Raw genomic sequence first — 26,252 nt, 5'->3', positions numbered from 1 at the left:
GGAGCCACTAAGTGGACATTATATTGTGTAGGGGTACTACAGGGGGCAATATACTGTGTGTGGGACTTAGGGGGTATTATAATGTGTGGGCACACAAAGGACAAAATACTTGTCCTTAAAAGGGTTATAATATATTATATTATTAAATATTGTTATTATACCGTATGGGGCAGCTATGGGGGCAATATACTGTGTGGGGGCAATTAGGGGACATTATACTGTGTGGAGGGCACTAAAGGTGGCATTTTACTGTGTGGGGGGGACTATACAGGGTATTATACTGTGGGGGGCATTAAACTTTTTTATGGAGCATTTTTTTTATGATGGGTGGGGGTCCGAAAGAAAATGTCGCACTGGGCACCATCTATCCTAAGGCCGACCCTGGTTATACTGCTCCTGTTTCTACCTGAGATGTTGAGGTGTATGAACAGTTGGCTCAAAACTAATAGGCACAATAAGGCAGATATATTTATATGAATCAAATGTTAAACTATATAGGAAACATTATATATTTCTGAATAGCTTTGACAGGATACTGTTAAATAATACTTCCTCTCTCTACAATTCCCTTCCTTACATTTCTAAGCATGCAAAAAACCCACCATCCTTACAACACAGGGTCTGGTGAAATTCCCTAACGTCTATCTCCTAACAGTCTTTTAAAAGTTTACCACTCATAACTTAAGACTCACACTGGCATCATCAAATCATGAAATATCTTATTTTGCTGGCAACCCTGTGCATGCTGCCAATTTCAGGTAATATTTTTGCTGTTCTAAAATGTTTCATTAAAGGGGTAACTCTACTTTTTGTCCAACAGCTTATAACATTGCACTGCTAAATGTACATAAAATGTTAAAGTAACTTTCCAAAATCCTTTCCTTTAATTAGGTAATATTGATTTTGTGCAAGATTATGTTTGCTTTCAATGCCTAAAGTTAAAGGGGTTTTCCGAGTTACTTAAAACAATTGGCAAAAAAAAAAAGCCATTACTTACCTCACGGATCCCCGTGGTTCCAGCACCGATGCTATGTTCGTCCCCGCCACTGTTTATTGACACAGCTGCAGTGATGACGTGCCCGTATACCCACATAATCGCTGCAGCCAAGAACTGGACTCAGCGATCCTGTGCCGTATACCCACTGAGACCAGTGATTAGCTGCAGCGATCATGTGGGTATCCAAGCACATCATCGCTGCAGCTTTGTCAACACAGTGGCAGGGAAGAACAGAAGCAGCAGCGCAGGTGAGCAATGGCTTTTTTTTTTCATTCCTCCTACCGTGGTAAATTTTTTAAATAACTCGGAAAACCCTTTTAAATTCATAATTCTGGTGGTTTTCTATCACCAGGGAGTGCTTTGTGGGAGCTCAAACCGTAGTTACACATTTAGAAATGGCTCATTATGGCAGGAGTAGACCAAGTCTACATTAGCAGCTAAATTAAATGACATTACATTAAAGGGGTATTTTGGTTCAATATTCTTTCTACTACGGTTAAAGAAAAACTGTACTTTCAAAAAACTTTTGATAGTCTTAGACGTATCAGAAGTTTTGATCGGTGGGGGTCCAGGTGCTAAGTCCCCCACCGTCACTGAAACGAAGGTGCAGAAGCACTCAACTGTATCCTCTACACCTTTGGCTGTGATTGGCGCTCCTTGTTAGGCTGCAGACGGGCTCATAGACCTTCTATGTGAGCCGTCCTCAGCTTGACAAGGAGCGCTGATCACAGCCAAAGGTGCGCACTTCCGCACCTTTAATTTAGTGATGATGGGAGTCTCAGCACCGGGACCCCCACCGATCAAAACTTCTGATAGGTCTATATGACATATCAAAAGTTTTTTTTATAAGTGCAGATAGTCTTTGATGTGATCTTCTTTTTTAAAGGGAATGTGTTGCAAATTAAATGGATTTTTTTTAAGTAAGTTATTTTTTTTTATTATATTTGTTACGTTTTTTGCTGCATTTTGTTTTCTTCCACATGGTGGGAAGTATTAAAAATTAAATAATAATTTGACATGTTTTCCTATGTTGGCCGCCAGAGGGAGAACTTCCCAGAACAACAGCAAGGTGAATAAGAGAAAGCTAGCTGACTCACAGCTGCTGTAAATGTGGGAGGGAGACTCACCCCCTCCTTATTTTTGGCTACAAGCCAGGAAAAGGTGTCTTCAAATTGCTAAGCTTTGTCCGGCTCTCAGTTTGGGAGTGATTGTACAAATGGTAGCTGGCAGAAGCTACAGGACACACCAAATGACTGAGAATGATGAAAGTCAAGAGGGAAGCCCCTGTGGTGAATGACTTTTCAGTTGACCGGTTCACACGGCGTGTATTTGACACGGTTTATTGGTGCATTTTACGCGCCAAAAACCGCATCAAAAAACGCTTCATTACGCTTTTCATTTACATAATTGGTAAAGCGCTCTGTTAGTACATACAATGCGTTTTTTTACACATGTGTTTTTAAAAAACGCGTTGTGTAAATAAAGAAGTGTCGAGTCAATTCCTTTGCACGTAAAACACGCTAAATGTTCCCATAATCAATGGGAGTCCTAATTATGCACCAAAAAGCGCACACAAAATGCGTAAAAAAAACACGCGAAAAAAGCGTCAAACACTTGATTAAGCTTCCCATTTACATCAATGGGAAAGCAAGCATTTTTAAAAAACGTGTTTTGTAAAAAAGAAGCGTTGGATCAATTCTTTCGTGCATAAAATGCACCAAATGTTCCCAGAGTCAGTGGGAGTCTTAAATACACGCCCAAAAACTTGAAAAAAAGCGCACACAAAAACTGCAACAACATTTTTTTTTGAATAAAAAGGAAGTGTGCATGGCCCCATAGAAATAAATGGGTCAGTGTTCTATCCGTTAAGACGTGTGCTTGAGGCATAACTTTATTTTTTTTGTAGGTTCCGCTGGACCTATTGGACTTTGTTGTAGATTCGGTGGACTACTGCGATGATCTACGTTTTTTGTTTAAATAAAATGGTTAGCAAGGTTTGTGTGGGGGAGTTTTTATTTCAATAAAAATATTTTCTTATGTCTCTGTGTTTTTTTTAATACTTTGTACCTGTAATGGCAGTTGTCTGTTTGACGAAGTCCATTACTAAGGTGGGGCTTAATGTTAGCCAGTAAAAAGACTAAAACTAACCCCCATTATTACCCGGTACCCACCGCCACCAGGGGTATTGGGAGGAGCCGGGTGCAATCCAGTACAACACAGCAGCAGCAGCCTAGCATTACCAGGGTGGGAAGGCCCATGGTTTCTGGCCATTTCTCAGCCTATTAATACCAGCCTGCAGCTGCCCCAGTGACCGGTCATCACAACAGATAGTCAGGTACTGGATCGCACCCGGCTCTTCCTGGTGGCAGTGGGTACCAGAGTAATAATGGGGGTTAGTGCTAGCTTTTTACTGGCAAACACTAAGCACCGCCTTAGTAATGGACGGTGTCAAACAGACAACTGGCATTATGAAGGTGGTAATAAAGTATTAAAAAAACACAGAGATATAAGAAAATATTTTTATTGAAATAAAAACTCCCTCACACTCCTCGCTAACCATTTTATTAAAAACAAAAAAAACGTAGATCATCGCAGTAGTCCAACGACTCTACCATGTAGACCAATATGTCCAGCGGAACCTGCAAAACAATTTTTTTTTATTTACTAATATGAAAAATATAAATACTTATACTCACCTACAGCGACTTCTGTCTTTTCTCCACAATAAATAATAGAGGTCCCCACAAGGCCCCTGCACGTACCCCCCCTCCCCCCACACACACATGGCCACGAAAACCATCACACAACCCCCGCACAAGCACCCTGCACACAACCGCCACACAGACACCCCCCCCGCCCCACCAGCACTCTGCATGCACCCCCCACACACACACGCCCACCATCACACAACCCCCCCAAGCACACTGCACACAACCCCCCACAGCTCTGCTACACACACACATACCTACTACACACACACACACACACACACACACAGCTCTGCTACACACCCACACGCAGCTCTGCTACACACACACATACAGCTTTGCCAAACACGCACAGTTCTGATACACATAAATCTCTGCTACAGACACACAGCTCTGCTACACACACAGCTTTGCTACACACACAGTTCTGCTACACACACAGCTCTGTTACACACACACAGCTCTGCTACACACACACACACACACACACACACACACACACACAGCTCTGCTACCCACACACACAGCTCTGCTACACACACACAGCTCTAATACACACACACACACACACACACACAGAGCTCTGAGACACACACACACACATACACTTACAGCAGGTGGGGGGTCGCCAGGGAGGTCGAGGGGTCGCGAGAGAGAGACAGACACACACACCTTACCTGCAGTGAGGCCGGTATTCAAAATGGCGCCGGCTTTCCACCTACAAACCAGCTTCTATGCGCAGTACAAAATGAGATAGCAGAAAAAGAGGACGCGATGAACGGGTCCCATTCGTTATGTCCTATGCACTGTAGCTGCTGTATTCCATCTGTGTATGTGTCGTTATGAAATGAAATAAAACATGGCAGCCCCCAGTAAAGTAAGAAAGTGTTAATAAAAAAAACATTCTGCGTGAAAAAATAAAGTCAATATAATATTTTATTAAATAAAAACACATACATTTATAAAAATAAAAAAATTGACATGTCAGAGATAGATACTTTAACTGATAACTTGAACTAATATCTAAACAAGTTGCCCTGGTCCTAGCTTTTAGTTACGAGAATTCCATACCTCTGGCTTCTGACCTACTTGAAAATAACTGTAGAAGAACAAGGCAATATATTGCGTGCTCGTACTTGTGTTTCCTAATTAGCGCCATAGCAACACTTCTGTTTTGGTTGCCCTGTGAATGGCCCAAGCATTAGTGGCTATATGACAGTGGTTACAGCTGCCTATAATGTTGTTGTGTTAATCCAATACCTCTGCGATGTTGAGCAATAGGTAGGCACATCTTCAGTTAAAAGGGTTGTCCACCTTAAAAATCCATTTCTATACACCCTATTAGGAAATTCTGAGTTAATAGAGGGAGGCCCCTGTTCATGATCCTCATCTACTGGCCAGATTGAAGAGGTTACAAAGAGCACCTCTTCCTCTGGAGAACTGTCCTGTCCTGCATTACTCAGACGGCCCATTGATTTGAATGAGCACTGTGCAATGCTTAATTTCCCCTGTGGTGGCGCTAATGGGAAACTAAACACCTACTGCAATGTTTTCTTACAGAATACCGCTAATCGGTGGGGGTCCCAGCAGGGGAAGCACATTGTGATCAGTTTATTGTCAATGGACCTTTCTAACAAGTAGGGATTGTCCAAAGCAGAGAACGCTTTTCTTTATTTTATTGAATATTAATTGAATTTTTTATTGAATATTTAATTGAAACTTTTTTATTTTTTTTTATTGTTACAATGCAGTCTACAGTCAGCAATCAAGTCTCCCATGCTATTATTCAAATATTGTTTTATCTTATCTATATCTCAAAGTACACTATATATTTAGAGCTTTCAGTCCTGTTTTCAAGTGTCTTATTTTGTGTAAATAGGGGCACACAGGATTGTTGGAGGTCGAGAAGCCAGAGCTCATTCCAGACCATACATGGTTTCTCTACAGATCAGGGGACAGAGTTTCTGTGGAGGAGCTCTAATCTACCCTAACTGGGTTCTCACTGCAGCACATTGCATGGAAAACACGTAAGAGACAATGCACTAAACACTATTAGTTGCGCTTGTACATCTATATATGTTTTTACCTCTTTAGGTTCTTGTCTATGGAGAAGGGAATGGAGCCACTATGTTATACTATACTACTCGTCTCGCTGGATGCTATGTATACAACACTTTCATTTAGTACTCATTTTAAAAAAACAAGTACATACAACTATCAGCAGTACATCATTTACATTGTGACATTATATAATCCTTGCTAAAATTGAAATGTATTACAACTCTATGAATATAGCAGCTCTAGAGTAGGGACTTACATGCAATGGGGGAGATTTATCAAGCTCTGTTCAAAGGAGTGGAGAAGTCGCCCATAGCAACCAACAACCATTTTTTTTTCACTCGGGCCTCTGACAAATTAGAGATGTAATCTAATTGGTTGCTATTGGCAACTGCTCCATTTTTACTTCAATTTTTCCTTTTGATAAATCTCACCAATTTTTCCCGTAATCAAACTACAACCATATTCCTACAATACCATGTACAATACTGCTGACCTATAAGCACCCCTATCCCTCAGGCCATCATTCAGACAATGCGGATGTTAGCGTCCGTATCCCGGCTGAAGGTCCCGGACCATGTGCAGTTCATTATAGGGTTCTATAAGGTCTAAATCTGTGTTCTTTTTGACAGACGTGTGGATACAGTACGTGTGGTACTTGGTGCTCATAACCTGCGTAACCCAGACAGATTTGTTCAGGTGCTGAATATCCAGGAATCATTTATGCATCCTGAATACAACCCTACAACTTTTCAGAATGATATAAACCTCCTAAAGGTAAGATCTCCCAGGACATGGTTATATTTACTGAATGCTTTTTTATTTATTTCTTTTCACACATTTTTTTCCTTTCGAACCTGACAGTTAAATAACTCAGCTGATATAACTTCCTCTGTGAGAAATATCAGGCTTCCTCTCAACAACTCAGATGTGAATCCCGGTTCTCCTTGCTCGGTGGCTGGCTGGGGACAAGTGACTGATTTCGGAACCTTGCCCAGAGCTCTAATGGAAACAGATGTAAATGTGATCAGCCGCGAAGCTTGTAACCAGCTTTGGAATCAGAGCTTCTTTGATAGCATGCTGTGTGCTGCTAGTCCTGGACCACGAAACAAAGGCTTCTGCTCTGTGAGTAAAGGGGTGCTAATCCTTCATTCACGTCACCTATATTTAACCAATTTAAAGTAAAGTTCCTCTTTTAGAACCACTCACCTGTATATTCATCCTCAGACTACAGTTTATTGTTTATGGCAAACTGTGGTCTGTGAATGGACAACAGATGAAAGGTATCATGAAATAGCATATGTTTGCCAACTACAGTACTGTATCTACAGTGTATTGTTTGCAATCTGCAAAATTAGTTTGCAGAGCAAGCCCAGTGAAAACCACACAGCGTATCCGACCTGGAACCCTGGGTAGATTTCACATCGTAGTACGGTTTTTCGTTTGGAATTTCCGCTGCGGAAAGCAGCGGTAAAAAATGCTCATACTTACATAGGCCATTGTTATGGCGACGCGTCCCTCCTGCGCAGTCCAGGCTGGCTTCCATTGAAGCAGCGGCGGTCACATGGGATGTAGCATCATCCTAGTAGGCCGGCCCTCTGACATCATCAAGGCCAGCCTCCTGTGATGACTTCATCCCATGTGACCACCGCTGCAGCCTGCGATTGGTTACAGCAGTCAAATGGGATGCAACGTCATCCCAGGAGGCTGGACTGCAGGAAGAAGGAAGGCGTTCTGGGTAAGTATGATTTTTTTCCGTAGTTGCAATTCTTTGGGCGCTTTCGCTGCGAATACGCCGCAAAAGTCGCAACACTTGGCTTTCTGTTGCAGGTTTTGCATCCCCATTGAATTCAATGGGGAAAATCCGCAACGGAAATTCAACTAAAATGCAGCATAAATTGAAATGCTGCGGAATTAAGTTCCACACCGCAGGTCAATTTATTAACGTTTACGCTGCGTTTTTTTCCACAGCTTGGGCATGAGCTTTTCCTCTTTGCTGCTACTGTATATCCTGCGGAATCTCCGCATAGAATTTCGTTGCGGAAATTCCGCAGCATTTACGCTATGTGGGAACCCGGCTTAAGGGCTCATTCAGACAAGCGTAATAGTCGTCCGTGTGCTGTGCGTTGAAATACCTCATAGCACACGGACCCATTAATTTCTATGGGGCTATTCAGACATGCGTGAGTTTTCATGCAGCGAGTGTCTGTTGCGTGAAACTCACTGCATGTCCTATATTGGTGCGTTTTTGCGCACCTAGTCTCCCATTCAAGTTTATGGGTGCGTGAATACCACGGACAGCACGTGGACGACATCCATGTGCTGTCCATGCTTCACGCATCAGTTACATAGAAAAGCAGAGACATAAATAAAATTAAAAAAAGATGTGCTTGCACGGACATTAAAAACGCATACGTGAAGCAAAGAACAATGATGCCAATACGCAATGCGTTCTCTACGCGTGCAAATCGGACACGCTCATCTGAATGTAGCCTAAGGCCAAATGCACAGAATGTGTATTATGTGCGGATTTACCGTGCTTATTTTTGTGCGGCAAATCCGCAGCATAATACAGTACCAGCAAAGCAAATCAGATTTGAAGAAATCTCATCTACACATGGCTTCTTGACCTGCAGTGCATATTTTAAAACCTACAGCATGTCAATTTATCTTGCGTTTCCGCTTGCGAATTGTGTTTGACTAGTTTTAAAAGAAAACGCACCATAATTTGCAGCATAAAAACGTACCTAATTCGGCATTATGTAAAAAAAAAAATTAAAAAAACGCATAAAAAACGCACTATTAGGTGCGGAAATTTACCTGCGGAACTACCTGAGTGTACCAGCGGCTTTGTTGCAGATTTTCTGCACCAAATTTCGCAAAGTGTGCATTTATCCTAATGGTGCACTTACACGTGGCAGATTTTATTGCATAAATTTTCTGCGACTGAAAATCTGTTTAATTTATCTGAATGGAATTTGCAGAAATCCATGCACTTGCTGCAGAAACAATCCCATTTACAGTAGATGAATGAAACAGAAAATTTCCGCATCACATTCTGCTGCGTGTGACTGCACCCCGAAAGTGAAAAACCATCTAAGGGCTCATGTACATGGCAAAACGGCTGTACCGCGACACTCTGAATCCAGTATTCTCCCTGAGAAGCAATGCTACTAGGTGAGAGATACTCCGTATTTACAGCACGTCACAATTTTTTTTCTGTCGGATCTGTATAAAATCAGATGGGAAATTTTATATGAAGGTACAGTAAAGGCCCCATGCACTTCTCTGGGTGTACTATTACAGTGCTGTACAGAATAGACTAAAAATAAAACTTTTCATCCTGCTCCCCGACTTGCCGACTTTTCATGCCGCTCCTCGAGTATTGCAGCTAGAACTTGGTCTCATTTGAAAGCTAGGATTCGTGGCTATAAAATCATACCAAAAGTCTAACCCTTATATTCCTAAGGCCTTATTCACACGAACGTGTGCGTTTTGCAGTTGCGTGTGTCATCAGTATATGCTGCGTGGCTGCGTGATTTTCACGCATATGCCATGCTTATGACACGCGGTTTTGGAGTTTAGAAAAATAAAATTTTATTTTTTCCTTCATTTCTTTATCTACTGTTGCGCGAATCACGCGCATCACACGGTGCTGTGCGCGGTTTTCACGCACCCATTGACTTCAATGGGTGCGTGATGCGCAAAAAACAGCCAAGTATAGGACATGTCATGAGTTTTTTACGCAGCGGACATACGCTGCGTGAAAATCACGGACTGTCTGAACGGCCCCATTCACTAACATAGGTCCGTGCGACGCGCGTGATTTTCACGCGCGTATCACAGACGTAATACACGTTCGTGTGAATAAGGCCTAATTGTACATACGTCATTGGCAGAGAAAGGATTACGTCTTAGCTCTGGTATATGCTTTTTCTTTTCAGGGTGATTCTGGAGGCCCCCTTGAGTGCGGGAACCGAGTAGAAGGAGTGGTGTCATTTTCTGGATTTTCCTGTGGAGACCCTAGGACTCCAGATGTGTATACTCGAGTTTCAGCCTTTCTGCCTTGGATTCAAAGTGTGATAAGCAGGCCTTGAAGGAAGAAAGAGAACAGTCAAATGTCTATTTTTGCTTGTTTCTTATGTCATTTTTTTTATTACATTTGCCAGATGTCTGCTATTGTAACCTAAGTTTTTAGGTAATTGAAATCCTTTGTAAATTCTGCTCCCTGTTATATTACTTTAAAAATGCATGTTTTTGAAGAGTATTTATATTCAGTGTATATGTTACTGGGAAAGTGTGAGACTAAGGGCGGATTCAGACGAACGTGAGCGTTTTGCGCGCGCACAAAACGCATGGCAGCAGCGTGACAGCTCCGTGTGTCCTGTTCATATGGATGCGCGGCTGCGTGCTTTTCGCGCAGCCACTATCTTTATGACACTCCGTTTGGATGTTTGTAAACAGAAAAGCACGTGGTGCTTTTCTGTTTACATTCATTCTTTTACTGTTGTTGCGCGAATAACGCGCGTCCCACGGAAGGGCTTCCGTCGGGTGCGCGTGATTTTCACGCACCCATTGACTTCAATGGGTTCGTGATGCGCGAAAAACGCCTAGATATAGAACATGTCGTGAGTATTACGCAGTGGACTAACGCTGCGCAAAACTCACGGACTGTCTGCACTGCCCCATAGACTTGTATAGGTCCGTGCGACCCGCGTGAAAACCACGCGGGCTGCACGGACGAAAATCACGTTCGTGTGAATCCGCCCTAAGGCTTCGTTCACATCTGCGTTGGGACTCCGTTCAGGGGTTCCGTCGGAGCTTTCCGTCAGGGGAACCCATGAATGGAATCCAAACTGGAACAAATGGAAACCATAGGTTTCCGTTTGCATCACCCTTGATTTCAATGGTGTCGGATCCGGTACAAATGTTTTCTGTTTGTTATCGTTGTGCAAGGGTTCCGTCGTTTTAACAGAATGAATAACGTAGTCGACTTCGGTATTGATTCAGTCAAAGCAACGGAACCCTTACACAACAATGACAAACAGAAACCATTTGCACCGGATCCGTCACCATTGAAATCAATGGTGATGCAAATGGAAACATATGGTTTCCGTTTGTTTTAGTGAGTCCCAACGCAGATGTGCACGAAGCCTTAGGTATTGTGTAAAATGCCTTGTATTTTATGGCAAAGTATCAAATAAGCTATTTCTATCTCTGGCGGGCACTGCATAAATATTGCCACATACCCTATAAACCACAGTATGCAACACAAAACACAAACGGGTATGTATGTAAGGCAAGAAATACCATAGAATCACTATGTATACCACAAAAATATATTTTATTCAAAATAAATACACCTCTTAAATGATTAAAAACACTTAAAAAACAGGATTTAGGGGGACAACCCCCTCCCCCCCCCTCCCAAGATTTTGTAGAGCATCTTTATGCATTTTTAAGTGTTTTTAATCATTTATGAAGTGTATTTATTTTGAATAAAATATATTTTTGTAGTATACATAGTGATTCTATGGTATTTCTTGCCTTACATACATACCCGTTTGTGTTTTGTGATGCATACTAAAGTATCAAATAAGGTTATTTAATTCTGAACTTAGAATAGAAATGCTGACTTATTCTATAGACTGGCTAGCCTTTCTTGAGTAGAGTATGACATAAGATCATTTCATGCTGACCTTATATACGTTACCTAGGGATTTTAATAGAATGCTTAAGTATTCTATATGTACTTTATATTTCTAGCATTTATTGGGTAGAGTATTAAATAAGATTGTTTTATTCTGAACTTATATACTGTACCTAGGGATTTTAATAGAAATGTCTAGTTATTGACACTTTATTAACAGATTTCTAACAAACAACAGTGGGGACACTACTAATACACAACAGAGGGGGACATTTTATTAACTAGTTATTCTATAGAATAACGCTGTTTCCGTATCTCTCGACCATATAACCTGGAAAGGGCCAGGAGGCAGCGAGATCAGACAAAGCTAGAACGGGGTTTAGGGGACCCCGTTCTAGAGATAGGTGTGGGTCCCAAAGGTGGGACCCACATCTATCTGAGATTTATGACATATCCTGTGGACATAAATGTCTCTCATGGGAAAACGCCTTTAAACATTTATTTTATACATTGTCTAGAAGTTTTAGGGAGTTCTACACAATACCTAAGCATTCTGTACAATGTCTTCAATTTTACACATTGCCAGTGACATACACTTTGAATATGGATTCTCTTTCATGAACGCTTATCTTAGCAGAGGCTAGAGGCCTGTATTGAAACTTTTAAGACATTTATCAATAAAACATTATTCAGATGCAGTGTCGGACTAGCGTTCCTTGGGCCCACCAGAGGAAACAATTCTAACATACTAACATTAATTGTAACATACTGTCAGTGGCGGATTAAGTAGACCATAGGCCCTGGGCTGTTCCCCAAACTTGGACTACCTTCCCCTCCACTGCTCTGCTATGTCTATAGTGTACATCACTATTCTATGTGAGCATTAACAAATGGGTGTTACAATTCCCCTTGTTAAAGGGCTGTGTCCCTACATACTGACAGTCTCCAACCATCGTGACAGTATCACACTGTGCAGGGACACATCCTCTTGACAATGGTAATGGTAACCCACATTTGTCTATTAGTCCTGGGTACACAAAGATTTTAGGTGGAATACAAGGATTTCCTACAACAGGAGAGGGGAGAGATACTCTATAAATCCAGTGACTCACAAGTGATGACGTCTCTGATGGAAGTCGTTCTTCTCCATCTGACACAGACGCAGCCATTTCCAGCCTCTATAGAAACACAAAAATTCAGACACCAAGGTCCAGGCCCAGGCCCATACATTAAAGGGGTTGTCCGGGCACGGACCGGTTTTTCATATTGATGACCTATCCACGTGCTTGGACATCCCCTTTTACTCAAACTAATAATTTCAGACCCCAGACCAGACTCTAGAATACATATAGACCCCAGACCTTTTAAACTATTGCAGTTCCCAGACCAGGCTCATCTAAACATATACAGACCCCAGAACAAGCATCCTAAATACTGACCCTAGACCAGACCCCTAAAAACAGACCTCGGACATGACCCATAAATACAGACCCCAGACCTGACCCCCTAAACTAATAATGACCCTAGACCTGACTCCCTAAACTAATACAGACCCCTAAATACAGACCCCTAAAAAGACCCCTAAACTAATACAGACCCCAGACCAGGTCCCTTAATACAGACCTCTTAAACTGATAGAGACCCCTTAAACTAATACAGACCCCAGACCAGACCCCTTAAATTCAGACCCCAAACGAGACCCCCTAAATACAGAAACCAGAACCTTAAACCAATCTAGCTTCCTAAGGATATGTTCACACGGCAGCGTCCATTACTGGCAAGTGCAGGCGCTTTTCGCAGCGTCCATTACTGGCGTAATTGGAGCTGTTTTTCTATTTAGTCAATGGAATACGGCCTCCAATTACGTCCCATGAAGTGACAGGCACTTCTTTGACGCGGGCGTCTTTTTTACGCGCCGTCTTTTGACAGCGGCGCGTAAAAAAAATGACCGTTGGCACAGTACATCGTAAAAGCCATTCAAATGAATGGGCAGATGTTTGCCGGCGCATTGGAGCCGTATTTTCGGACGTAATTCGAGGTTAAAACGCCCGAATTACGTCTGTAAATAGGGTGTGTGAACCCAGCTTTATACTTACATAGCAAGCTCAGTCTTTGCTATGGAGTCTTTCTGCAGGTCTTTAAACAGTAACAAGAACTGCAAACATAAGGTCATGTGACCTTGTGTCTGCAGGTCCTTTTGGCGTTTGCAGGTAAGTCGATGTAGCTACTTACCTGCAAACGCTGATGCTGCTGCAGAATCAACTGTAGCCTTTGGTGCCGATGTGTCCTCGCTCGTCCGACACGATGCAGGACCTGTGAGTGACGTCACAGCGTGATCTCTCGAGAACACGCTCTGTGTCTGCACTGCCAGAAGCTGGGCGTTCTGAAGAGAAGTGGATGATACTTCTCGTCAGAACGCCCAGCTAGTAAAAGTAGTAAAAACGCCCCGATGTAACACACATAATACACGCCCAGTTGGACTTTTACTTTAAACACGCCCACTTGGACTTTTGCAAGCCTCATTTGCATAAATACAAAAATGGTCATAACTTGGCCAAAAATGCTCGTTTTTTAAAAATAAAAACGTAACTGTAATCTACATTGCAGCGCCGATCTGCTGCAATAGCAGATAGGGGTTGCAAAATCTGGTGACAGAGCCTCTTTAAGGTATAGCAAGTTGTTAACTGTCTTAACAAAAAGAGTGTCATCGTGTTATATGACTGGATAGATAGATGGATTGTTTTCTAGCCGCTCGGTGCTACTTCCACATCCAAGTGCCTGGTAATAAAGTAGTTGTCAAGTGCTTCCACTGCACTAAAGGGATGCACTAATTGGTTACAGAGCAAGTGACAAGCGTCTGCGCTTACCAATTAGAGGCTGTCACAAGCCTGGCTGGATATATAGAATTCCATTTGGCCAGATTATGGTTAGTGCTGGCCGTGCCAAGGCGTGGGGTCTAACAGGCCCCCCTGGTTGTCACCAGGGACCACCGCAAGGCGGTATGGACTTCGCTGCCATGGACCTGCAGGTCGCTGCCCTCTATCTGTCCCCTTAACTTAGCTAATTGGAGACAGGCAGATGACTGTATGAAGATGCAGTGCCAAATCAAAATCCGAGAGAATTGTCAAACAAAGCCGTGGTCAGGGTCACTAGCTAAGTTCAGGTACATTAATAGTCAATCACAGGTACTGGAATAAGAGTGCTGGAGTCCAAATGGGACCTAATACTGTGGCATCTGCTGGTGCTCAGAAAGAGGCTTATGAAGGCAGTTAAATTGAATCATGTGACAGCAGAGAGAAGTTTTTCAATTTGAAGGTGGTTCCTCATGCAGACCACTAGAGGGAGATCTGGTGCGTAGTACTGCACGCTAACCACTGGAGGGAGCTTTTGCTCTGAAAATGGCTGAAAGATGATGCCAGACACGGTAATTAGCCGTTTCGTTACATAAGCTTGACTTTAGTGCAGTGGAAGCACCTATCACTAGCACCTGCTCCGTGTATGATCTGACAGAGGATATCAGCTTAACACCTCCTGCACACAACCGAGTTCGGGCTGTAAAAAACGGTCCGTGTGTCGGACGGATTTCCCGACTCGACCGCGGTACAGGTGAACGGGATTCCTGCCATCATAGACATTTATGTTGCTAGGAGTCTCTGCCTCCTTACGGAACTGATGTTTCATACTGAACAAAATGATACTGTATAGAACAGCAGTTCCGTGGTGTTGTGGAAGTCAATGGCTCAAAATATATTAGACTGAAATTTAGACGAGTGTTTCTGGAACAATGGCTAAAAGATACTCTGGCTGTTGAAAACTCTGCCTTTTTTACCATTGAGCGAGCACAGGGCTGCCATCAGGAATTTCTGGGCCCCATACTGCCAATGAGTCTGGGCCCCCGCACCCCTGGTTATTAGGAGGGGGGGTGAAATGTAAAGGGGCGGGAGGTAGGGCACATTAAAAAGAAAACTCTTTGGAGGAGCAGGGCAGAGACAGGAGGTGGGTGTCGGAGGGCAAAGGGGAGAGACTGAGTGCCACGGCTGGGAGAACTGAAAGTAGCAGTGGTAGCCAGGGGGAGACGCAACCTCACAGGGGCTCTGTGGAGTGACAGGGAAGAGACAAGAGACAGCGGCTCTGTGGGGGGCAAAAAGGGAAAGTGAGTGTGAGTGTGAGTGTGTGTGTATATAGAATCTGTCAGGGTGTAGGAGGGCAATATAAACAAAAATCATTGCACTGAAGCCCTATACACAGCAGAGTCACTCACCAAAATGTAGTCCCTAAGATCTCCCACCGCCACGGGAATGCCTGGATGATGCTTTTTCATTCTCTTCACACGCTCCACACACGTTATCTGTGTAAAAACCACACAACTAAATTAATTCAGACACCAAACCAGAAAAAAATTCAGATCCTAGACCAGACCTGTTAGGTAATTCAGACACCTTTCCACCAGACCACTACCTGTGGCCAGAGTTTAGCATTTAGACTTTTATCTACAGGCGGGTGTGTGTGGTGCTATCTACAGGGGGCAGTGTGTGGCGCTATCTACAGGGGGCTGTGTGTGGCGCTATCTACAGGGGGCTGTGTGTAGCGCTATCTACAGGGGCTGTGTGTGGCGCTATGTACAGGGGTGGGTGTGGCGCTATCTACAGGGGGGGTGTGGCGCGATCTACAGGGTGGGTGTGGCGCTATCTACAGGGCTGTGTGGCGCTATCTACATGGGATTGTGTGGTGCTATCTACAGGGGGCAGTGTGTGGCACTATCTACAGGGGGCTGTGTGTGGCGCTATCTACAGGGGGCTGTGTGTAGCGCTATCTACAGGGGGCTGTGTGTGGCGCTATCTACAGGGGTGGGTGTGGCGCTATCTACAGGGGGGTGTGGCGCGATCTACAGGGTGGTGTGGCGCTATCTACAGGGCTGTGTGGCGCTATCTACATGGGATTGTGTGGTGCTATCTACAGGGGGCAGTGTGTGGCACTATCTAAAGGGGGGCAGTGTGTGGCACTATCTACAGGGGACTATGTGTGTGGCGCTATCTACAGGGGAGGTGCGTGGCAATATCTACGGGGTGTGTGTGTGGCACTATCTACAGGGGGGTGTGTGTGGCACTATCTACAGGGGGGTGTGTGTGGCGCTATCTACAGGGGGTGTGGAGCGCTATTTACAGGGGGCAGTGTGTGGAGCTATTTACAGGGGGTTGTGTGTGGTGCTATCTACAGGGGGCTGTGTTTGGCGCTATCTACAGGGGGCTGTGTTTGGCGCTATCTACAGGGGAGGTGTGTGGCACTATCTACAGGGGGTGTGTGGCACTATCTACAGGGGGTGTGTGGCACTATCTACAGGGGGGGTGTGTGGCGCTATCTACAGGGGCGTGTGTGGCGCTATCTACAGGGGGGTGTGCGGCGCTATCTACAGGGGGGTGTGTGGCACTATGTACTGGGCTGTGTGTGGCGCTATCTACAGGGGGCTGTGTGTGGCGCTATCTACAGGGCTGTGTGGCGCTATCTACATGGGATTGTGTGGTGCTATCTACAGGGGGGCAGTGTGTGCCACTATCTACAGGGGAGTGTGTGTGTGGCGCTATCTACAGGGGGTATGTTCGGCGCTAACTACAGGGGTGTGTGTGGCACTCTCTACAGGGGATTCCAGTCCAGGAGGAGATCCTGACCTCACTGTCCATATATGGACAGTGACCTCAGGGGCTACCTCTAGGAGAGGAATCCCCGACCAGAGTGTCGGCATCTCTCTGGCCAGGGATTCCGCTCCTGGATGGGTGAATGGCAGAGCAGGAAGCTGATACTTTCCTGCTCTGCCATAGTGTTCAATTGTATCTGCATCCTGTGGACGCAGATACAATTGAATATGTCAGTGGCTGAGACACGTCTGGGACAGTAAATTGCCGGGACTGCCTCTGTAGATTCAGGACAGTCCCTGCAAATTCAGGACTGTTGCTAACTATGCCTCCGGTATAAGCTTTCTCCCGCTACCCAGGTATATTCTCTCCTTCCTCTACCCCTCCCCATGTATAATTTCTCCCCTCCCTTCAGATATCATCACTTTTCACCCAATTATTACCCCCCCCCCCCCCCATTGTATAATGCCTCCTCCAGTGGAGGGATGTCACGATACCAGAATTTGGACTTCGGTACCGTTACCTTGTGTAGTATTGCGATTTCGATAACAAAGCGATACTTTGCCAACAGTAATAAAAAAACAAAACAGTTCTTCCATTTCTGATGTGAGGCACATGGTGTGATGGTAAATTTAACCTCCATGTGCCTCACATTAATAGTAATTAACCCCATCATGTTCCTCAATTATAATGGGTTAATGTCAGGACTCCGGAGCGGGGCCGTAATTGTATTACACAGCCGCAGCCCCACTCTCATACATTCATGTATTAGAATATTGAGCTGTGCGGCCGGACAGCTTAGTATAAAAAAACATGAAATAACGGTATCGAACCGTTTGGGGGTGCACGGTATCAAAACCGTATCGAAGTTTTGATGCATCGTGCATCCCTACTCAAGTGCCATCCTCCCTCCATTATTATCTCCTTCCCACTCTAGCATCATTTCCCTCCCTACCCAATGCCATCTCCCTGCCCCATTATCATCTCCCTGCCCCCATTATCATCTCCCTACCCCATTATCATCTCCCTGCCCCCATTATCATCTCCCTGCCCCCATTATCATCTCCCTGCCCCCATTATCATCTCCCTGCCCCATTATCATCTCCCTGCCCCCATTATCATCTTCCTGCCCCCATCATCATCTCCCTGCCCCCATTATCATCTAACTCTACCCCCTTCCCATAGAAAGCAAAAATCTTCCCCACGTCTGTATTAGTTTACACTGCAGCATAGGATTGTATCACTCAGCTCTACAACGGCTCTAATCTCCTGTCCTGTGTAAACAGAGGGAGAAGACAGGTTTATTATCACATGTTACACAGGACGGGAGATAAGAGTCGTAGAGCCATAGAGTTGATACAATCCTATGCTGCAATGTTAACATAATAAAACCAGAAAAAAGAACAAGTCACGACCAGGTAATTGAAAAAATGCAAACAATCTTTATTAAAGTCAATTAGACACACAGAAAAAAACATATAACAGTTATACATAATAAAATACCATAGACCCTCAAACAGAAACGGAATCCGAACATAAAAGCAGAGTGGCCCCCCAGATGTACAAATGGTCCAATACCTCCTATACATGGCTAAAGTGCATACATATAGATTACTGAGCAGGTGCTAGGCGTGGTACGCCCTGCACAGATGGACACATAAGTGCAATATAAAAAAGTATATATAAAGTGCAGTCCTAAGTATACATAACATGCATGGCAATATAGTATACCTACACCTACGTAGCAGGAGATGAAAATAGGAGACCAGTACCGGGAGAGGGGACCTCTGCTTAACCCGACGCGCGTTTCGCTGGTGCTTCGTCATGTCCCTAAAAGAAGGGGGGGAAGGTGGCGCCAAATCTTCATATATACTATTTAGCTTCTCAACTGGTGATTGCACGTTGGTGGATATATATCTGAGTAATGCAGCCACTGCACTGGCAGGTGCACTTATGACTTCTTATGAAAGTCTGACTAACTTGCTATATAGATTTAAATCCCAGGGTTGCGTACCACTGCCACTTCGGACGGTGGCTGTGGCTTGGAGGACAGCACACGCTCTGCTAAAGGTTACTACGGCCCCTCATACTCACCTAGGACTCCACTTTGGAATAATCCTTGGTTGCCTCATCTTGAATCGCTGCCAGGAGCGGTAATGTGGTCAGGGGCAGGGGTCAAATTCCTGGGACAGGTGTTCGCTGCAGATTCTAGCTTTGTATCCTTTTCCGAACTTAAGGATAGATTTAACATTTCAGGGAAAGTTTTTTTTCACTATCTCCAGCTACGGCATTCTTGGTGTGCCCAATTTGGCTCTATGCCACCTTAGGTGGGTTTCTCTAGGCTAGAGGACCTTCTTGGTGCTCCAGATCTCTCAAAGGCCCTCACCCAATTGTACACCTTCATGACAACACTGGGTGCTAGACCCTTTGATAAGGCTTATCTGCAATGGAGGGGTAATGTCCCCAACTTGAGCGAGGAGGACTGTTGGGAGGTGGAATCCTCTTTTTTTGATTCGGTGGTAAGTGCACGGGACTTTCTCATACAATCTTGGTTTTTGCATAGGATCTATTACACGCCAGTTAGGCTTAAGAGGATGGGGGCATTGGCTTCGGATAGTTCTTTTCGCTGCCAGTCGGAGGTCGGTCCCAGAGTTGCCCCCTTTTGGTTGGAGGTAGTGGAATTTCTTCATACCCATTATGAGTTACCGCGACTTCTTATACCTCAGATGTGCCTCTTGGGCATTATGGATGAAGTTACACAAAACCACTATGTTAAGATATTCTTTCGCTTTGTTCTTTTTTGTGCCCGGAAGATTGTAATTAGGTCTTGGAAGAATACAGAAAGTCAGAGTTTACTACACTGGCAGCAGCTGGTGAATAAATATATTCCTATGTATAAAAAGCTATACCAGAGCAGAAAATGTCCAGATGAATTCGGGAAAATTTGGTCCAGATGGTTGGAGACTCTAGAAACTGCGGTTTAATGGTCACTTTAGCGTGACAGAGCTGTGGGGGGGGGGGGGGGGTTGGAGCACAAGGATGACTGTGAGTGAATGTTAGTTTTGATTCAGTCAGGCTTTTGGAGATGGTAATTTTGCATATCCTGTCAATGTCATACAATGCATCTGCTCTGGGTTGACATTTCTATACGGTATTGTTTTGTATTGAGTGTATATTGGTACATGTTTTGTACAACAAAAGTTCTGCCCTCGGCATATGCCGTATTGGGCCGAAATGGAGAAAGCCGAGCAAGAAGAGGGAGTCAGGGAAAGCTGCGTACACGACTCCCTAGAAGTTAGTTTTTTCTCTGCACGGCAGAAAGCACAATAGCCGTGCAGAGTAAATGAATAGTCACGCCGCTACTTTGTTTAAATTTAGCCTCTATTTAAATTTAGCCACTATTATCTCTGCAGTTTAGTCGGCTGTGCAGAGATTTATATACCTGATAAGAGGAAGCCCAAAGAATAAATCACAGGCCCCCTGTGAAGGACTATGTATATTCCCTGCATGGTGTGAGGTCACATACAGCGCAGAGTGCATTCAGATTAAAAGAGTGGATACAAGCAGGGGCGTAGCTAAAGGCTCATGGGCCCCGATGCAAAAGTTCTTATTGGGCCCCCCCCCTGCAAACTTCTCATGGCCGACGGCCCGCAACTTTTAGCTGCATCGCTGGGACTCCTAAGTGACCCAACAATGCAGCACTAGCAGCCAGGGGCGTCACTAAGGACTTAAAATGTCAGGGGAAATAACCCCAATACATATGCCCCCAAAAAAATGTTTGTGTGTATATGTGTGTGTGTGTGTGTGTGTGTGTGTGTGTGTGTGTGTGTGTGTGTGTGTGTGTGTGTGTGTGTGTGTTTATAGGAGACAGCATATCTATAGCACTACGACCCTATAAACTATGGATAGGATTAGATACAGTGGCTCAGCAGACAGTATCACACATGATTGGATTAGATACACAGCTCCGCAGACAGTATCACCTATGATAGGATTAGATATAGGGCCCAGCTCGCTGACATTTTGGCTCCAGCGCTGGACCCAGGAAAGGTAAGAATAATAATTGTTTTGCTTTTTTATATGTTACTAATTATTTTCTTGTGTTTTTTTACAGGTTCGATCGTTGGACTACGTCGGATTCGAGGACTACTTCAATGACAGCGTTTTTTTATTCTCAATAAAATGGTTAATGAGGGTTGTGTGTGTTTTTTTATTTCAATAAAATATTTTTTCTGTGTCCTTGTATTTTATTAAACTTTATTATTACCGCCTTAGTAATAGCCGCTGGCTGATTGACAACCTCCATTACTAAGGCGGGGCTTAATGTTATGCCGGTGCAGAGGCTAACACTAACCCCCATTATTACCCCGGTACCCACCGCCACCAGGGATGCCGGGAAGAGCCGGGTACGATCCAGTAACCGACCATCTGTAGTGATGATCGGCACCGGGGCGGCCGCAGACTGGTATTATAAGGCTGGGGAAGGCCAAAAATAGCGGCCCTCCCCACCCTGGTAATGCTAGGCTGCTGCTGCTGTGTTGTTTCTGGCTGGTTATGAAAATTGGGGGGGACCCCACATCATTCTTTCCAATTATTATTTTTTTTTAAATGACCTGGGGTCCCCCCCATTTATCATAACCAGCCAGATACAATAAAGCAGCAGCAACCTAGCATTACCAGGTTGGGAAGGGACGCTGTTTCTGGCCTGTCCCAGCCTGATAATACCAGCCTGCGGCCGCCCCGGTGGCTGACCATCGCTGCAGATGGTCAGGTACTGGATCGTACCCGGCTCTTCCCATACCCCTGGTGGCGGTGGGTACTGGGGTAATAATGGGGTTACTGTTAGCCTCTGCACTGGCTAACACTAAGCCCCGCCTTAGCAATGGATGCTGTCAATCAGCGATCAGCCATTACTAAGGCGGTAGTAATATAGTTTTAAAAAAAAACACAAAGACATAGAAAAAATATTTTATTGAAATAAAAAAACCCACACAAGTAGTCCTCGAATCCGACGTAGTCCAACGACCGAACCTGTAAAAAAAACACAAACACAACAAAAACTATTAGGGCTTATTTAGACAAACGTGATTTTCACGCGTGTCGCACGGACCTATGTTAGTCTATGGGGCCGTGCAGACTGTCCGTGAGTTTCACGCAGCGGGTGTCCGCTGCGTAAAACTCGCGACATGTCCTATATTTCTGCGTTTCTCGCGCATCACGCACCCATTGAAGTCAATGGGTGCGTGAAAATCACGCGCAGCACTCAGAAGCACTTCCGTGTGACGCGCGTGATTCGCGCAACAGCAGTAAAAAGTATGAATGAAAACAGAAAAGCACCACGTGCTTTTCTGTTTACAAACATACAAACAGAGTGTCATAATGATGGCGGCTGTGCGAAAATCACGCAGCTACGCATCATATGCTGCTGACACACGGAGCTGTTATGTACCTTTTGCGCACACTAAAAGCCGCGTTTTTTGCGCACGCAAAACGCACACGCTCGTGTGAATCCGGCCTAAGTAACACATGTGGTAAGCTTAGATACAGGGCCCATGTGTGATACTGTCTGTCAAGGTAGGCTTAGATACAGGGTCCAGCAGACAGTTTCACATATGGGCCCTGTATCTAAGCTTACCATGTGGTTATGTAAGATGCTTAGATACAGGGCCCCAGCAGACTGTAATGTTATACAGTATAAGATTACGGATCTGCTGGGGCCCTGTATATAAGCCTACCATGCGGTAGGCTTATATACAGGGCCCATCAGACAGGATCACACATGGGCCATGTATCTAAGCCTACCATGTGATTGTCTTAGATGCAGGGCCCAGCAGACAGCATCACACAATCTGTGATCCTGTCTCATGGGCCCTCTAAGCCTGCTACATCGTAGGCTTAAAGGGGTTGTCCAGTCCCTAAACATTGATGGCCTATCGTCAGGATAGGCCATTAATAGCTGATGGGTCGGGGTCCGTCTCCCGGGACCCGCCAATCAGCTGTTTTGAAGGGGCCGCAGTGCTCGTACGACAGCTGCTTCCCCTTCATTTCACTTACTTGCTCACACTGTGAATCGTTGACACGGACTCACAGTGTGAGCAAGTGACCGGAATGAAGGGGAAGCAGCTCTCGTATGAGTGCTGCGGCCCCTTCAAAACAGCTGATTTGCAGGTCCCAGGAGACAGACCCTGCCAATCAACTTCAGCAGACAGGGATATTAATCTTACCCTCCTCTTCAGCCGCAGCGGATGTCCTGACTCTATCGTTGCGACCTAATGCGCTGCACACAGCGCTGTGACGTCAGGACCTCCGCTGCGCTCCAGAAGAAGGAAGGTAAGTACTGTAGTTACTATAGTAACAGGGGCCCGCAGCTCCAGTTACTATATTAACTTTTTATTGATGTGGTGCGGGGGGCTGCTGCCACCCTGGCTTCGGGGCCCGGACGCAATTGCGACCGCTGTGACCCCTATAGCTACGCCACTGGATACAAGTGTGTGCAGTCAACTGATACAATATAAATACATTTAACAAACAAGCTTTATACCGGACACAAATAAAGTGTATATCAGCTACAAATTAACAAAAAGGACATTCACAATATACTTATGCTTGAGCTTTTCAACCCTCAAACTACAATATCACATAAGGTCATGCATTTAGTGAGACTGGCACAAAATATAGGGGACACCAAGATCGCTAAGTGCCTGGGCAGAGACAATAAATAGCCCAGAAAAAGAATGCAGAGGAGCAAGGTCAATTAGAATAGAGCTTTGTGTGGATATGCTGCTGACAATGCTGAGGGCTAACGCATAATGCGCTGCTGTGAAGAGAGGTATGATTGTGCTGTAAGGTGGGAGAGGGGGAGATACGATGATGGAGCCTCCGCAGGGATACCATGAAACGAGGCAGGAAGTTAATGTATGACGGCTGATTGGGTTATCGGTGGGGTTGTCAGGGGCATGGGATGGTGGGTCCTCTTTAGGACACTAGTGCATATATTGATGTAACAGGGTTGATGATGTCGCAGTGGTAATGACATCATAATGTGCAATATGAGTGACTTGGCCTGATGCGTCTGCTAAAAAGTCCCAGACGTCACAAGGGTGTTAATCAGCGCGGCTGGGGGGGTAAGGGGGGGGCGGGGGCAGAATGAATATACTTCAACCCTATGCTTGCTGCTTGGCCACACACAGCAAGTATACCTTCTAAATGCTCATAGGGCACTTTACCCAATAAGTGACAGCATGCTGAAATCAGCATGTCTCTCACTTCTTTATGTTGCTCTCAGACAGGGCAGCAAACATGTGACAGATCCGCTTTAAGGACAAAGCTAATTTTGGCATTAAAGAGGTTTTTACATTATTAAATGTTCTGGTATATCACTAGGATATGCCATACCATTGTGATTAATGTGGGCCGACATCTGTGTCCCCCTAATCTGAAGAATGAAGGGACTGAGGTCCCTTTGTGTTTTCTCCTGCACAGCGGCGCAATGTTTTTTGCTTTTTTTGGGGGCAAGGGTTAAGGCTACGTAGCTATTGAGCACTTGTTTTCCCTATGGCCCTATGACAGCACCCATGAAGAGACCGCCTCCTCCTCTGGACATGAGACAGGAACTAGGATTCTGTAATGGCAGGGGGTAGGGAGACGGACAAGTGAGCCCTAATCTACCCGCCACTCTGTCCCTGCCTACTTGCAACGACCCGCCCTAGGCGACGGGGTACAACTGGGCGGCGGTCCCTGCGCTCAGTAAGTGCACGACAAACACGACAAACATACAAAGGAACACAAGCAAGGAAAAGGGGCCGTTGCCCACGGCAACACCGTGAGCAACCAGAGTGGTGAACAAGCCGAGTCAAGCCAGGAGTGTGCGAGGTACAAAACGAAAAGCAGAAGAGTAGTCGGTAAGCCAGGGTCTGTATGGAGCAGGATCAAAAATAGCAGGAGCTGTAGCTGGGCCAGGAAACCACAAGGAAAGAATCACAAGCACCGAGGGACAGGAAGTGCAGGCTTAAATAGACCGAGGGCGGGAGCTAGCTGAGTCTGGCCAGGTTACGATAGGCTCTCCCACTCCTAAGCCTGCCAGCCTGAATGGTGGGAGCAGGAGTCAGTCTCAGGGATGTATTCTCAGGTGCTGACTGATTAGTTCTGGGAGTTAACCCCGAAGCTGTGCCTGGCAGATCCTTTACAGATTCACTTAAAAGGAGGGAACACCAGTACTGTTTCCTATCCTTTGGACAAAGGCAGGGACGATATAAGATTCAAGCAAGGCAGACTGCAGGAGCCCAGTCTGTATCTGAAGGGTTCATGGGTGACCTGTTAGCATAAGTCTCCACTAGGAGTGGTCGAGGATAGTCTGGTTCCCCCTCTTTAACCCGCTTCGTGCCTCCCTCCCTCCTACTGTGTGCAGGGCTGTGTGCCGGGCCATTGGGTGCTTCCCGGGGGCCGGACTACAGTGTCTAGGTGTCTGGGGGCCTCATGCGTAGTTTGGAACCTCTACAGGACATGCCTTTATGTTCGCCGGCGCTTTAGGCTTTTACGGCTAGTGGAGCCAGAGTGAGTCGAAATCGGAAATGACACGGGTTACTTCCGGTTTCCTGTGGCTGGCTGGGAAATGACGCTCGTCATTGGGGCTGGAAGTGGGCAGAGTTTATAGTGTGCGCTCTTTGAAAGGGGCCCAGCCAGTCTTAGGAGAGCTGTGTCTTGTATGGACCTCTGCAACTCTCCAGATTTCTAGTGTTTGAAGATGGAAGATTCTCAGCGCGCCAATCCCAGTGACACTGGCACGGATGCTTGACCATTATACGCTGGTGGGATAAGAGGGGTTATTACCCCTAGTCGTTTCCTTGATCCCATTTTTTACTATATAATATTATTGTTTTTAGGGCCCAGGGGAAAAATCAGCTAAACTTAAAACCAGAGAATGTGGAATTTTCAAGAAAAAGTTCCTCACGGCCTACGTAAAATACCTCTATAAAATCTGTTTGGAGAAGGTTTTAGAAGATGAGGGCCAATCTCTCTTCAGGAGTATAAAAAGCTTGGTCAAAAATGAAGTTAAGAATTCAATTAAGGCTTTAAGTAAGGAACGCCCAGGCACTTCATCTGGTAAATCTAAAGGATGCGCGTTCGCTAAGGGACCCTATGGATAAGAGAGCGGAGTCATAGCTATGAAAAAATTGGGAAGCTACTACCACAGCTTTCAAATCTGCTAT

At 45.1% G+C, this 26,252-nt stretch overlaps 1 protein-coding gene across 1 annotated transcript; it reads left to right on the top strand.

The window, feature by feature from the left end:
* The first annotated feature begins 687 nt into the window (after nucleotides 1–687).
* Nucleotides 688–10,209, top strand: PRSS57 (serine protease 57). The gene is made up of 5 exons (XM_075850977.1): nucleotides 688–758; nucleotides 5,585–5,732; nucleotides 6,396–6,540; nucleotides 6,628–6,888; nucleotides 9,708–10,209. Exons 1-5 carry the CDS (start codon nucleotides 710–712, stop codon nucleotides 9,858–9,860), a joined length of 756 nt encoding a protein of 251 aa, XP_075707092.1. The 5' UTR covers nucleotides 688–709; the 3' UTR covers nucleotides 9,861–10,209.
* The last annotated feature ends 16,043 nt before the right edge of the window (nucleotides 10,210–26,252 follow it).

Source organism: Rhinoderma darwinii, chromosome 1, assembly GCF_050947455.1.
Source record: "Rhinoderma darwinii isolate aRhiDar2 chromosome 1, aRhiDar2.hap1, whole genome shotgun sequence".
NCBI lineage: Eukaryota > Metazoa > Chordata > Amphibia > Anura > Rhinodermatidae > Rhinoderma > Rhinoderma darwinii.
Note: the sequence above shows the minus strand (reverse complement) of the source record. Positions and strands in the feature narration are given on the sequence as shown.